This window comes from Kryptolebias marmoratus, linkage group LG21 (assembly GCF_001649575.2).
Source record: "Kryptolebias marmoratus isolate JLee-2015 linkage group LG21, ASM164957v2, whole genome shotgun sequence".
Taxonomy (NCBI): domain Eukaryota; kingdom Metazoa; phylum Chordata; class Actinopteri; order Cyprinodontiformes; family Rivulidae; genus Kryptolebias; species Kryptolebias marmoratus.
In genome coordinates this window covers 17405328-17418085 of record NC_051450.1, presented here as the reverse complement: position 1 = coordinate 17418085, position 12758 = coordinate 17405328, and the positions used below count along the sequence as shown (strand labels likewise).

Here is a 12758-nt window from a genome sequence, read left to right as displayed (position 1 = left end):
AGAAAAAGCCGGAGTGTGTGACTGTTTCACCACACTTGACATTATGCCAGTCGTTTCCATCAGCGGGGATGAAAGAATGTGGACCCGAATGCCAAATTATAAGTTTGCCAAAGCCTCAAATCAAACGCGCCCGAAATATGTTTGGGTCAGCATGAGAGCAAAAGAGCCCCCTTTGGTCCTGGGATAAAAAAAAGAAATAAAGGAAGAAAAAAATAAATCAGAGCGCCGTCCATTAAAACATCAATAAGGTGTTGTTCGATGAGCCAGGGCAGAGAGGCTTGCATCAATAAATTGCAGCTGAATATTCAGTTATAAGAGGACCATTGTTGCAGCGCATTTAAAGGATTTTAGATAACACCTTTATTAGCTTTCTTGCAGGGAGGATGAAATGTGATTCTTGTCTGCCAAAATCTGTCTACCAGCACTTTTAAGTACATAATTACCCCCAATGTATTCCTTTTGTGACTGCAAAACTTAAAACCTGAAGTGTAAAACCAGTAACTAATCTGAGAAGTTGCCAGCAAAACAGAAGAAAAAAAAATCCAACAAAGTTACTCACTAACATGTAGTTTTATATGGACATAAATAACACATAAAAATGAATTAATGGGATAAAGTTTGCTTAAAAGTACCCCATGTGTCTCATTGACAGAATAAAAGAGGAAAAAACGTGTTACTTTTATTAGATAAGTGCATTTAAGATTATTATTTATCTGGAAAGGCAAAGTTTAAATGAAAAGATTATCACTAAATGTATGTATTCCAAACCCGTTGAATCTCAGGCCACTTTAAAGTTGTAAAAGGTTTAGTTTATTTACAGCCAATGCAATGAAAGAAGAGAGAAATTTAAACGCTTTACACTGTAAACTTAAACCCTGATCCAATCAACAAGAGCTCTTTGGAGAAACTGCCTCACAACCTGAAAATAAGAAAAAATACTTGATGAAGAGTGAAATGCTTTTTCAGAACCAAATTAAAATGTAATAAAAATGTCCATCAATGGGTTAAGTTAGAAATTAAGAAATAAACATACAAACAAATCATATGTCTTTTGATAAAGACTGGTGTGAACGTATATTTTATGGTCATAATTAGGATATATTTGAAGAAAAAAAATGTGTAGAATAAAATCTTGTTCAAGTGTTAAGCACAGAGGAGAAGCGATCATGATTTGGGCTTGCCATAAAATCATTAATTAAATGAATTACCTGCTACATTTAAAAGTAAATTTCTGTAAAGAATGTCAAAGAGGATGATGCTAAAACATGCTTGGCTAAAGTTAGGCCACAAATAATAATTATATTGTCCATTTAAAAAGAGCAAAATAACTTTTAACAAGGCAGCTACTATGTGATGAAAATTTTAACCATTAATTTGTTATTAAAAAGTTTTCCTTGAAGTTTGAAATTGCCTTGTGGGGTATTTTTACATTTTCCTTTGGGCAGAGCAATAGACACCCAGTAGTCAAGGGGAGGTTTAACCTTTTCACTGCTCTTTGTCAAGATTTATTTAAGCTGCTTTGATGGATGCCCCCCTGTCTTCTGTAGTCGCCGTCATCACCTGAAGTTTCATCTTCCTCTCATCCGAAGCAGGGGTCAGTCCGGCTCCACGCCCACACATCTTGCCCCATCCACCTGCCGCAATGATTTCCATACATATGGAGCCTGTATGCCAAGGGAGGTGACAGATGGTTGGACAATTATCAGTGGCGATGTCGGGCACGAGCGAGGGAGAAAACTTTCATCAATATCACTGTCTCCGTTGTCACTGAGGTGGCATCGGTCCAAGGCCCGCCGGCAGGCAGAGCTGCTGCCAGAGTGTCATCGGTCCTCCTGAGTCCTGAAAGAGTTTGTTATCACCCATAAGCAGCAACGTCTTGTAATAAATGAAGCATCATTATGAGGATGTACTAGATGTTTTATCATAATAGACTCTGTTGTAGCTGTGAGAATCATGACAAAAGTCTAAACCTTGTGCGTACAGCATCTGTGCATTCTTTGAGGAGGTAGAGCTGCACATTTAAAGTAAAATAAACAATCAGTCAGGAAGTCACAAACTCAAACAGTACTCTGGTTAAGGGTTTCATTTGATATTTTATAAGGTTAAACACAGAGATTTTCGTGTTGGCCTGTCAGGGCTGACATCCTCGGCTTAACTTTCCAGCCACAGGTCGAGACGAAGGGCTGAACTCCTAAACAACTGTTTTGAAACTATAGTAACCGGGGACAGGTGTTGCCATGGGGACCGGTGGTGTTTGCATTCCCCTCATAGGTGTGATGGAGCAAAGGGTCATTGCGCTGACATCCTGCCTGAGGAGAGGAGGCACAACTGCTCCTAACTAAATCCAATCAATGTCTCTTCTTGTTTCTTCTCACACACTCAGGTGTGTGTGTGTGTGTGTGTGTTATCACTACGGCTCTCTGACAACTTCAAAACAATCTGCAGCTATTTGGGAGACGTGAATTCAGCTCTAATTTCTTCCCCTCCCCACTCAGATACACTATGAAGACGCCAAGCAGGGTGTGTTTTAATGGTTAGGCTGATTGTCTCTGACAGATGCACCTTGAGGGCAGGAGGTCCGGGGCTGGGAGTGTGTCACATGCGAAACACACATGCTTTGATGTGCAAGTCCAACATGCTGAAGTTTTGCATCAGTGGACAGATCGAGTCAGCTCCGCAGCTTAACTGAACTCTTCCTGTGTAGTGTGTGGATGAACTTTACCCAGTTCTTGTGATTTCAAATGTCCAAATCAGAGTTATGTGGTCTCTGAAGTCAGTTTGGGTTCCACTGAGCCACTCCACAGGAAGACGGATCAAAGGATCCACAGAGCATCACAGTTTCGGGGAGTTCTGTGGTGTGTTATTGTAAGTTATGTCATTTTTTTTGCCTCTCTTTGATTCTCTCGGTTCCTTGTTTTTTCAGAGTTTTCTGTTACCAGTTAAATCAGGCAGTGAGGTGTTTGGACTTTCATGTTCTCAGCCCTTTACCTCACTTCCCCTGTATACACCGACACACACACCTATAGGTCAACTGCTCGTTAACTCACCTGTTGTTGCTCCACAATCAGCCCTGCTTGTGTGTGTGATGTGTTAGTTTCTCACTGTTGCCTGTCAGATTACCTTTCAGTATTCGTGCCTGCTTTGTTCCTTGTTCCTGTTAGTTTTTGTGATTATTTTTGTTAATAATCTTACTGGGTTGTACCACACCACATGTACCCGCTACCTCCAATCCATCCACAGCCATGACACAGAGACCTGCTCCCTGCAAACTTCATTTTCAGGTTAGAAAAATGTCCAAACTATTTCTAGCGTGAGCTCTTTTCAGAGTATCAGAAACACCTTTGATCCCTCTAGTTTATTAATTTATAGAAGTCAGGTATTTAGAGAAATATGATTCTTTCCTTTTTTTTAATGAGAGGATTATTTTTTAAGTCTATGAGAACAAAAGAGCTGATCTCAAAATCAGCCCTCCAACTTCTGAATGTGTTGTATTTTCTTTGTTTTCTTTGTTACATTTTGGTCACAATTATCGCCCAACACTGAAAAGCAATCTGATTTTGCTTGTGTGTTACCAAAATCTCCCATAAAGCAATGGAGGAAGTTGAATGAAACTTGCAGAAAGTAATCGCTGGATGCACATCTACAGCTGATTAACTTTCGAAGTCAACCCCATTCAAGATGGCAGCCACAGCTAAGTAGCCTTGACACGAGGATTTCTTTGATTCGGTCAGTTTTACAGATATAGAGCTAAAGTTTGGTGAGGTGTGAACAGAGACTGTGCTTTGAGTGCTAACTGGTTGCAGATGATCGTACATGAGGTCATTTACAAGGTTTGACTTAAAGCACTAAAGTATAACTCCATCACTTATTGTCATAAAATGATCTTAGTCTAAAAGTCAGAGAGCGATATGCATTCTTCAAAGAATGCTAGGCCTTGAATTATGGTCAGAATAAAACTATTTCTTTATTTTTAATAGTTGAATATGAAACACAAGTTATACAGATTTAATTATTGGGCTTCTGACGTTCAGATGGGCAGAACTCGATTTATTAGGACCTTCGTCAGACTTAAAGAGACAGTTCAGATCATTTAAAGTGGGGTTCTGTAGAAAAGTTATGAACATTTAATCTGTTGCAAATAGCTCTTTGAACACCCTATTTTTCTAAACTGAGGTTGTTCAAAGCACTATCTACAGCATATTCTGAACCCCTCTTTGAAAGACCTAAAAATGTCAAAATTTGATAGAAACAAACTAAAACTTGATACCTGCTTATTTTTTTACTGTACTAAACGGCAGAGATGTGAGGAATAAAGGGTGGCTTTAGTGTTCTCCCACTGCCCCGCAGCACAATTGTCTGGAGACTTGCCAGCTACTCACATTCCTCCCTTTCTTTTAGGACTGAGAGATCTGAGGTGGCAGCTGGGCTACGGTGGCATCAGGATCACAGGTATTGTGGAGGAAAAAAAGCAAGTGAATAAGAAGGCAGGTGAGAAGGAGGGAAGAGGGAATGACCGGAGATGGGAGAGAAAGGAAATCCAGCAGATCACCCCTCCCTTAATGTCTTACTGCCTCTTTCAGAGTGTGATTGTCTGGGAGGGAGGTATTCAGCTGGCAACTCCTGCGAGACACACAACACGAGACATGGAAGTCTGATCTGATTTGATCGGTTGAACTGTAGGCTGCCTTTGCAGGGGGAAAAAGCTGGACACAGGAGACAGGAATTCCAGGTCACAAGGGGCTCCTGTGGTGGAGTTCAGTCTTTCCGAGCTCGTACTCCATCACCATCACAAGCATGAGTGAGGAAGACCAGGACTGAAGAAGAGTGTTCAGTTCTCCGTTTGGACTGGTGGTCCGATCCCCTCCTCGTGATGCCGTCCCGTGCTGAGGTTGCTTGTTGGTTGCTGCTGTTTGCCTCTCTTGGACAGAATCACCTGGTGGCTGGTGGTTGTTCAGGTAGGTGCTGCCGGGGCAGAGATTTAAGCTGTTCAATCACCGACTGGAGGATGGACCGCGTGTACGGGAAGTGCTACTGTGATGAGGACTGCATCAAAACCAAGGACTGCTGCTTCGACTACTTCACAGAGTGTCCAGGTGAGCGGTGAAGGGACGATAAATGAATCACAGTAGAGCTTAACTTTGCAACACCACTGAGATAACCTGAGCTCAAGATAAAAACACTGATTATCCTATGAACCTGTCAGGGAAAACAAATATCACCAATATTTAGTCAGAGCTGATTATATTCTACATTCTCCAGAACATAAGAACTGATCTTAATCTGTGAGTGTACAACAAATACCTCCACCAGCTTCAGAGGACTGGCCCACATAATGGAATTAGTCCAAAAAATTTGAAGAATGTGAATGTCAATCAGTTGTAGCAATTACAGCTCCAGTCAAACAAGCTGAGCGTACTTAATAAGTGTTATAGCCTCCAAATCGGCACATCTAACACTTCAAAGCTCAGCCATTAAGCACAGAGTGCAACTGTGAAGAAAAAAGAGAAATCAGAGAATTTGGTTACTGAAGGGGTGCTCAGCTGGCAAACTCTCAAATCACTTGAAATAGAGCAGAAAACATTAGTTGCACAAGTTATAGTTAACGCTTGACTGATCTGAAGTTATTTCCTGGATATTTAGCGCCATTAAATTATTTCACATTAACATGATTATACAGTCTAGAAGAAAAGATCAAAATTTAACGTTTTAAGTTGGTTTGCTACCTCAGAGGGTAATGTTTCTTCCCCAACGTTTAGCTCAGGACTGCGCCGTGAGCAACTGGAGCTTTTGGAGCGGCTGTGCCAAGCCCTGCCAGCCTTCAGAGAGAGTCCGGGTCCGTCGCATAGAGCAGCAGCCCGGAAACAGTGGAGAACCCTGCCCCAGACTGGAGGAAAGAGCTGGGTGCAGGGAGTACAGAGACCACCGAGGCAGCCACTGCCAACACGATTCAGGTATGTAAACACATCAATACTTTGCTGCTTCTACATCTCTAGGTGCTTTTGCTAGATTGCATGCACCTTAACTCCCAGGCTCATCCTTTTTCTAATCCATCAATGGGTTAAACTGGATAAATAGTGATTTGGCTTCTCTTTTAAGGCCCTGCATTCATTACAAGCATGGAGTTTGGCAAAGGAAGGCCCAAGCATGACAGCTACGGAAACCCCCTGGACCCTGGGTAGGACTCATATCAGACTTCTATAAAACTTTTCAGTGTGATCTCAAACTGCTCATGACCCTGAGTTTATTTGAATTTAAGAGAGGAAAAAAAAGGAGTGCTTTTATTTCAGAGAGGTATGCTGTAACCTAACTTTGTTCCATCCCCATGAGCTACCTTTGTTTGCCCACCTGGCTGTCTGTGTAAAGACCATTAACTATGACAATGTTGAGAGACAGCCCACAGTCCTTTGAAATTAAATCCTGAGGATTGTCACATGAAAAGCAAACACACGAGAGGTCTAATTGTAGGGAAGTAAAGAATTACTAGGACTGGGTGATGACTTGCTCTCCTAATACTGTGCTGTTTTCTGTGTGACTTCTACGACTTTGACTTTATTCCCTTTTAGGTTTTGTGTGGAGTTCAAGCTCGAGTCCCGGACTCCACACTGTAAGGTGGAGAACCGGCCCCACACACTCTGGATGCGCTACATTACAGAAGGCTTTAAAGTGTGTGTGGCTTGTGAGCCTCCTGCTTTGCATAACACAAGTGGCAGCTGCCGAGGAGATGGCCGGGAATCAGACAAGTATGACCTTTTTTACCATTACTTGCAGTTCTTTCAAAAACATTTACGCTGGGCTGCAAACACATTCATCCCTTCTGGTGTTTTTTCTATTCTGCTGCTTTTCAACCTGGAATTTATTTGAATTTTAAATTTGTTTATAAGTAACAATTCTACAAAAATACTTCAGAGTGATGAAGTTAAATGGGTGGAGGGGTATTGTTTTAAATAACTAAAAAATGGTGCATGCATATGTATTTAACCCCCCAAACTTAATACTCTGTAGAGCCATGTTTTGCAGCAGTTACAGATCAGGTTCAGTTAGGAGTTTGGTACATTTAGCCGCTGGAATTTGTTCCTTCTTCATGAGCAAACTGCTGCAGCTCCTTCAGGTTGGACTGGCACATCTTGTGTCCAACAATATTTAAATTACATTAGTTGGACTGAGATCTGGGCTTTGACTGGACATTTAACTGGTTGTCCTTAAACCACTTCAGCAGTGTGTTTTGGATCTTTGTGCTGCTGAGAGACGAACCATTTCTGTCTCGAATCACTGGAAAACTAGTTCCTCTCAAGAATTTCTCTGGATTTGGCTCCATCCAGCTTTCCTTTAACTGTGACAAGTTTCCCAGTCCCATCCCCACAGCATGATGCTGCCATGTCCTATGGACGGATCCTTCCAGCTCCATCAGTATTATCTTTGGCCTCCTGGATATTTCTCTGATTGATGCCCCCTTTTTACCAGGCCAGTGAATTTTGATGGACCATTTCTTGGCAGGTTTGCTGTGCTGGCATCATCTTTCCATTAATAATAGGTGTAAAGGAGTTCAGGGTTCTGGGATATTTTTTATTCCCCATCTTTGATCTGTACTTCACAGAGTTCCTTGGTCTTCATTGTCTCTTTCTTGGTGGTAGCTTTTACTCTTTAGAGGTGTTGATTCTGGGGACTATCAGAACAGCTGTATATCATTTGATACTTGGATCGCTCACAGGTAGATCTTATTTAACAAATCAAACATGGCTTCTTAAGGTAATCGTTGGGATTTAAAAGCAAAAGCACCACTTTTCAGTTTTATATTAAAATATATTTTCCTGACCACTCTTTGTGTATTTACAGTGGTTTGCAAAAGCACTCATCACTGCTGGTAATCTGTTTTACAACTTGGAAGTTAATCCGATTTTTATTTGCTCAGAAGTGCTCCTGTATCTACAGTGCAGTGACGTGAAACTAATGAAGTGTATCTGTGTTGCAGGGAAGCTGTGCTCCACTGGCAGGCAGTAGGGAACCCTCAGTGCCGGGGGACATGGAGGAAACTCCAGAAAACTCAAAAGTGCACCTGTCCAACACAACACAGATTTGTCTTCATCTGATTCCGAGGACACGCTCCGCAGATCAGACAGATGAGACTGAAAACTTGAAATGTTTTTTTTTTTATTCTAGTGTTCTGCACGATGATTCAGAATCATATCTGAGTCACAAACCCAATGTGCATGTCACTATATTAGGACGCCACAAAAAGTTTGTCACCTTGTTATACATCCACAAAGCTGATTTAAAAAAATAGTATTGTTTATTGTACAATATTTAAAAAATATATTTATCAAATAAAATTTTTACACTTAAAAACGCAGGAGTTAATATAAAAACAGCTAATTATACTAGCCTTGGGCACCCTCTTGTGGCACAACAGATGAAGGCATACATCAGGAGCAAACAGCTGCACAACAAAGCTGATTACAACGTTTCAGCAATAAAAACCATAACACTACATGAGTGATTTTATTTACAGGGAGAATGCTACTTTACTCAGATTAAAGACAGGATGGGGGCTCTGGTTCTCTTCAGCCCACCTCATGTGCCTTTAATAAAACTCTCCATCGGTCTTTAAGCATCGTGCCAGTACGTCCTTGAAAGTCATGATCCTTTAAGATGAGAGCCCACTTTCCTACTCCGTGACGTTTTACACCCTCTTTCAGGCATTTATCCAGGAGGGGAGTCCATTTCTAAAGAGTACAAAACATTAACTGTATATTTCTGCATTTTCAGGACTTTAACTTGAATGAATAGCATAAAATGGGCTTTTTTAGTTCGACTTACCTGATGTGTTTTTCTTTTGTAAGTCACCCTGGAAGTAACCGTGTGGGTCTTCAAAGACTTCCCAGCCATCATCTGAGATAACTCTGATGCCAGAAGGGTTAAAATTGTTTTGGTTTTATTACGGGCTCGTGACTGTTTTCAGTGGTATTTATGCCAGACAGAAGCAAATCCAGGAGAAAACAAATCCATACCGTGCTTGTATAGTCGCTCGACGGAAACACGAGGCTTCTTGGTGGCATCAGGCACCCAGATTTCACCATTTGAAGACGGCAGTAGTTTCCGTTTCGTTCTGCGAAAGTGTGACATAATTATTTTTAGCCATACACGCGATGCATTAGGTGCCCAGCGTTTCTTACTTTTTATTCTTCCGAACTGATTTAGTCGGTGATTCTGAGGGATTGCTGCCCGGTGACTCCACATCCTCCAAACACTCCATGTTTTGGGAAGACTGGACCACGTCTGCAGCTGCCTGATAGAGAAACAAACATTCATTTATGGACGACTGCAAGTCTAAGTTTGGATAAAATCATTACAAACATGAATGTTCAGCAATACTGGGCTTTAAACTATTTCTCTTAGCTGCGCTTTATAGAGACAACAAGAACATATAAGAAGTCTGTAAACTATATTTCAATTCCAGTGTTTTAAATAACAGAATATAATCTCAAAATTCAGTAAAGACAACTTTAAACAAACAAAAACCACCTTGCCACATCATTTCTGTCCATTAAAGTGGACGTGGACTTTTGTCAGAAGTTAGATCTAAATATTATCTTTCATAATCTTGTAAAACTAACTTTGTTAGGTCAGGACTGCAAAACTAATGAAGCCTGTCATTACAACACCCCTCCAGTTATGACTTCCTGGAGGTCAACAGCTTCTTCATAAAACATTAATGACAGTTTCCTGAATAAGTGAGTCTGTCAGAGCCTCAGGAAGAACTCCACAGTTTGACCTTACAGCTAATTTAATGACAAACTGTTCTTTTAACTGAGTGATCGCGTCACGTAAGCACCTTCAGGAGGAAGGACTGTCTTAGCCTCGAGTAGGCAAAAAAATAATATTAAAAATATATGAATAATAATAAGAAAAATAAAAAATACAAGCTATCTACAGAGAACATATTTGGCAATTAAATCTGGAAACCAAAAACCTAAGAATGCATTTCACGCTGGTTTGGACTGAGCGACACACACACAAGTCTAAATTAATTTAAAATGCAGCACCGGAAAAAAGATTTCCCGCTATCAGCACAAAACATGCACTTTCAGAAATCTGATTTTCTCCAACCCAATGAGCCAGAACTAATTAAAATCAGATCGATATCTTAAAAATATCTGTTTAAAAAAACAAAAAACAAAAAAACTAATAAAATGCTTTACATGAGAGCGAAAACAGGATGAAGAAAGTACGATTTTGAAATTGTATTTTCTTTCAAACGTGTTGAAAATATCAGATGAGGCTCTTGAAGTTATCAACAATATTGAGCTGTGGTCCTACAGGTCAGCCTGAAGGCAGGACCTCTTCTCAGAGTGCTGGAAGTAAATACTCTAATAGATTTCCTGCCACCTTCAGTCACCGTCTCACTCACAGACCTTCTGGATGTGATCCTACTGGTCTGGGGGGAAAATATGCGCCTGGCGTCCAGAGCAAATCCAGACCACAGTTAGGTTGTCGCGTAGCACCCTTCTGGAATGTCTCAAACGTTTTAGGACTCCGATGCATTTCTCATAAAGGTTTGACAGATAACACTCAGTTCTTTACCTTGAGAAGATAGTCAGACGGATTCTTCTTCAGGTATGAGTCCAAGAAGGACTCGATCATCTCCAGCAGGTGGTCGAAGCTGAAGCTCAGGAGGAATGGGTGGTACGTCTCCATCTTTGTCACGATAGTTGACAGCTTAACTTCTAAGTTCTGTTGCAGAAAAGTTTGATACGAAGCATTTAAAACGTGGGCTATCCGAGTGTAAAAGAAAGCTATTTGCCTTTGAAAACTAACAACAGAAAAGCATACAGACCCGTGGACATTCATGGGATTTTTCAAACCACTTGAGGGCAGAGGAGGCAAGGGATTTTTGACCTTTTTCCAGGCAGACGGCCACAGACTAGACACAGGGCAAATGTTTGCAGTCAAAATAAGAACGACACAACAAAAGCAGGAGTTAAACTAGAAAATCTAGCTTGTTTATGACACCTGGACAGGATTAAAACATTCACTAGCAAAGAGAAACCTAAATTCTGTCATTCTTAGTGTGAATTGTGCATTTTCTCAAACAGGAGTCGAAAGAAAAATTCAAAGTACTGTGGAGTTACCTGGACGAGCAAATGCACGGAGATGTTTTTGAACAAGCGTTCATCATCCACAGCGCTTTCTAGGTTTGACCATACGTTGGCAGCAGACATCAGAGGCATCACAGCCTCATCGGCTTCAAACAGGACATCTGGAGAAAAGTGAAACATGCACATTTGTGAGAACAGAAACAGAGTCTTCATCTTGAATCAGTCACATAAACTTCCTCTTTTTCACACCACAAGTCGTAAAAACAACAACTAAATAGTCCCCAAGTGAGTAATTTGGGTGGTTTTAATAAAATCTTTACAGCGTATCTTAAGAAATATGTCGAACAAAAAGCAACTGGCTTTACAATGACAAGTTAGCAAAGCCAGCTGTACACTCACAACCCTTTCATCCTCTATATGTTCTTAATCTGTTAAATAAACAACGCACGGTAGCGCTACAGCTAACTGAGTCAGGCAGCGATCAAAGTAATTCATTCATTAATTTCTCAACTCAGGTGAAATAAAACATTTTATGATAGACATCGGCAAAGAGCCGAGCAGGAGCTGGCACTTTCCACTGCTTTGCTCATGTGTTATCTGCCAAGGAACCATCTGAAAATTTACAGCCAATCAGAGAGATTCCTCAGCTTCAGCCGGGTGTGAGAACGGCAGTCCCAGGAAGTTAAACACAACATTTTCTATTGCTGCCTATTTAAGAAATACAATAATTTAGACTGATTCTGATTATCATTTTTTTTGACAATAAATTGGTAACCAGTAGACCGATTTTTTAAAATTCAAATTGTGTTGAGTTTGTCCTTAAAAGATCTATCTAATGGTATCAATATGTTGTGTTTGTTGAGGCTGTAAGTGAGAACTCTGGCAGGTCGAAACACTTTAAATGGGGAAAGACAACCCACACACTCTTTGTCATTTCAAATCAGATGTACAATAACGCACAATATGCAAGTTTCTGGCCTTGGGAGTCGCAGGAGAAAGTTAAAAAATTTACGACCTGTGGTCTGGGCGCCACGATCATCTTTTCCTCTGACGTTTGTCCCTACAAGAATGGCTTTGTTGAATGCTAGATCGCTATCTAATAAGACTATTATTTTGAATGAACTTTTTTCCACTCGAGGCTGGGACTTTATGTGTGTGACTGAAACCTGGCTGAGCGTCGGTGAGTCAAGCTGTTTCTCTGATCTTTTACCTGCAGACTGTTCATATTTTAATGCGCCGAGGACTTCTGGACGTGGCGGAGGTGTTGCAGTTGTTTTTAGGAAGAAGTTCACATGTAAACAACTTTTTTCTGTTTACTACTCCAGCTTTGAGTGTCTGATGTTTGAGTTGGGTCGTACCCGCCCAACTCTTTGCGCTGTTGTTTATAGACCTCCAAAATATGACAAACATTTTATTGGGGATTTTTCGGATCTCTTGGCTGAGATTATGCCAAAGTATGATCATGTTTTAATTGTTGGTGATTTTAACATTCATGTGTGCTGTCCCACCAAGCCGTTAGTCAAAGATTTTCTTAATCTTTTAGACTCTTTTAATTTTGTTCAGTCCGTGTCGGGTCCAACTCAAGAACATGGTCACACCCTGGACCTTGTGTTGTCCTTTGGTTTACCGATTTTAAACATTGAAATATGTGAAGCTGCGTTTTCT

General features: G+C 40.8%; 2 protein-coding genes across 2 annotated transcripts in view; one reads left to right on the top strand and one right to left on the bottom strand.

Moving 5' to 3' along the window:
* Nucleotides 1-4400: 4400 nt before the first annotated feature.
* On the top strand, nucleotides 4401-8485 carry LOC108230284 (somatomedin-B and thrombospondin type-1 domain-containing protein). The gene is made up of 5 exons (XM_017406351.3): nucleotides 4401-5093; nucleotides 5757-5951; nucleotides 6097-6175; nucleotides 6564-6740; nucleotides 7970-8485. The coding sequence occupies exons 1-5, from the start codon at nucleotides 4871-4873 to the stop codon at nucleotides 8085-8087; spliced, it is 792 nt and encodes a 263-aa protein (XP_017261840.1). The 5' UTR covers nucleotides 4401-4870; the 3' UTR covers nucleotides 8088-8485.
* Nucleotides 8088-12758, bottom strand: part of terf1 (telomeric repeat binding factor (NIMA-interacting) 1) — a 6915-nt gene continuing 2244 nt past the window's right edge. Inside the window, exons 3-9 of the mRNA XM_017406350.3 lie at nucleotides 11127-11254; nucleotides 10832-10918; nucleotides 10579-10728; nucleotides 9171-9283; nucleotides 9006-9103; nucleotides 8815-8897; nucleotides 8088-8720 (exon numbers count right to left, since the gene is read on the bottom strand). Of these exons, the coding sequence (XP_017261839.1) occupies nucleotides 8559-8720; nucleotides 8815-8897; nucleotides 9006-9103; nucleotides 9171-9283; nucleotides 10579-10728; nucleotides 10832-10918; nucleotides 11127-11254 (821 nt within the window). The 3' untranslated portion in view covers nucleotides 8088-8558. The remainder of the gene's footprint in view (nucleotides 8721-8814; nucleotides 8898-9005; nucleotides 9104-9170; nucleotides 9284-10578; nucleotides 10729-10831; nucleotides 10919-11126; nucleotides 11255-12758) is intronic.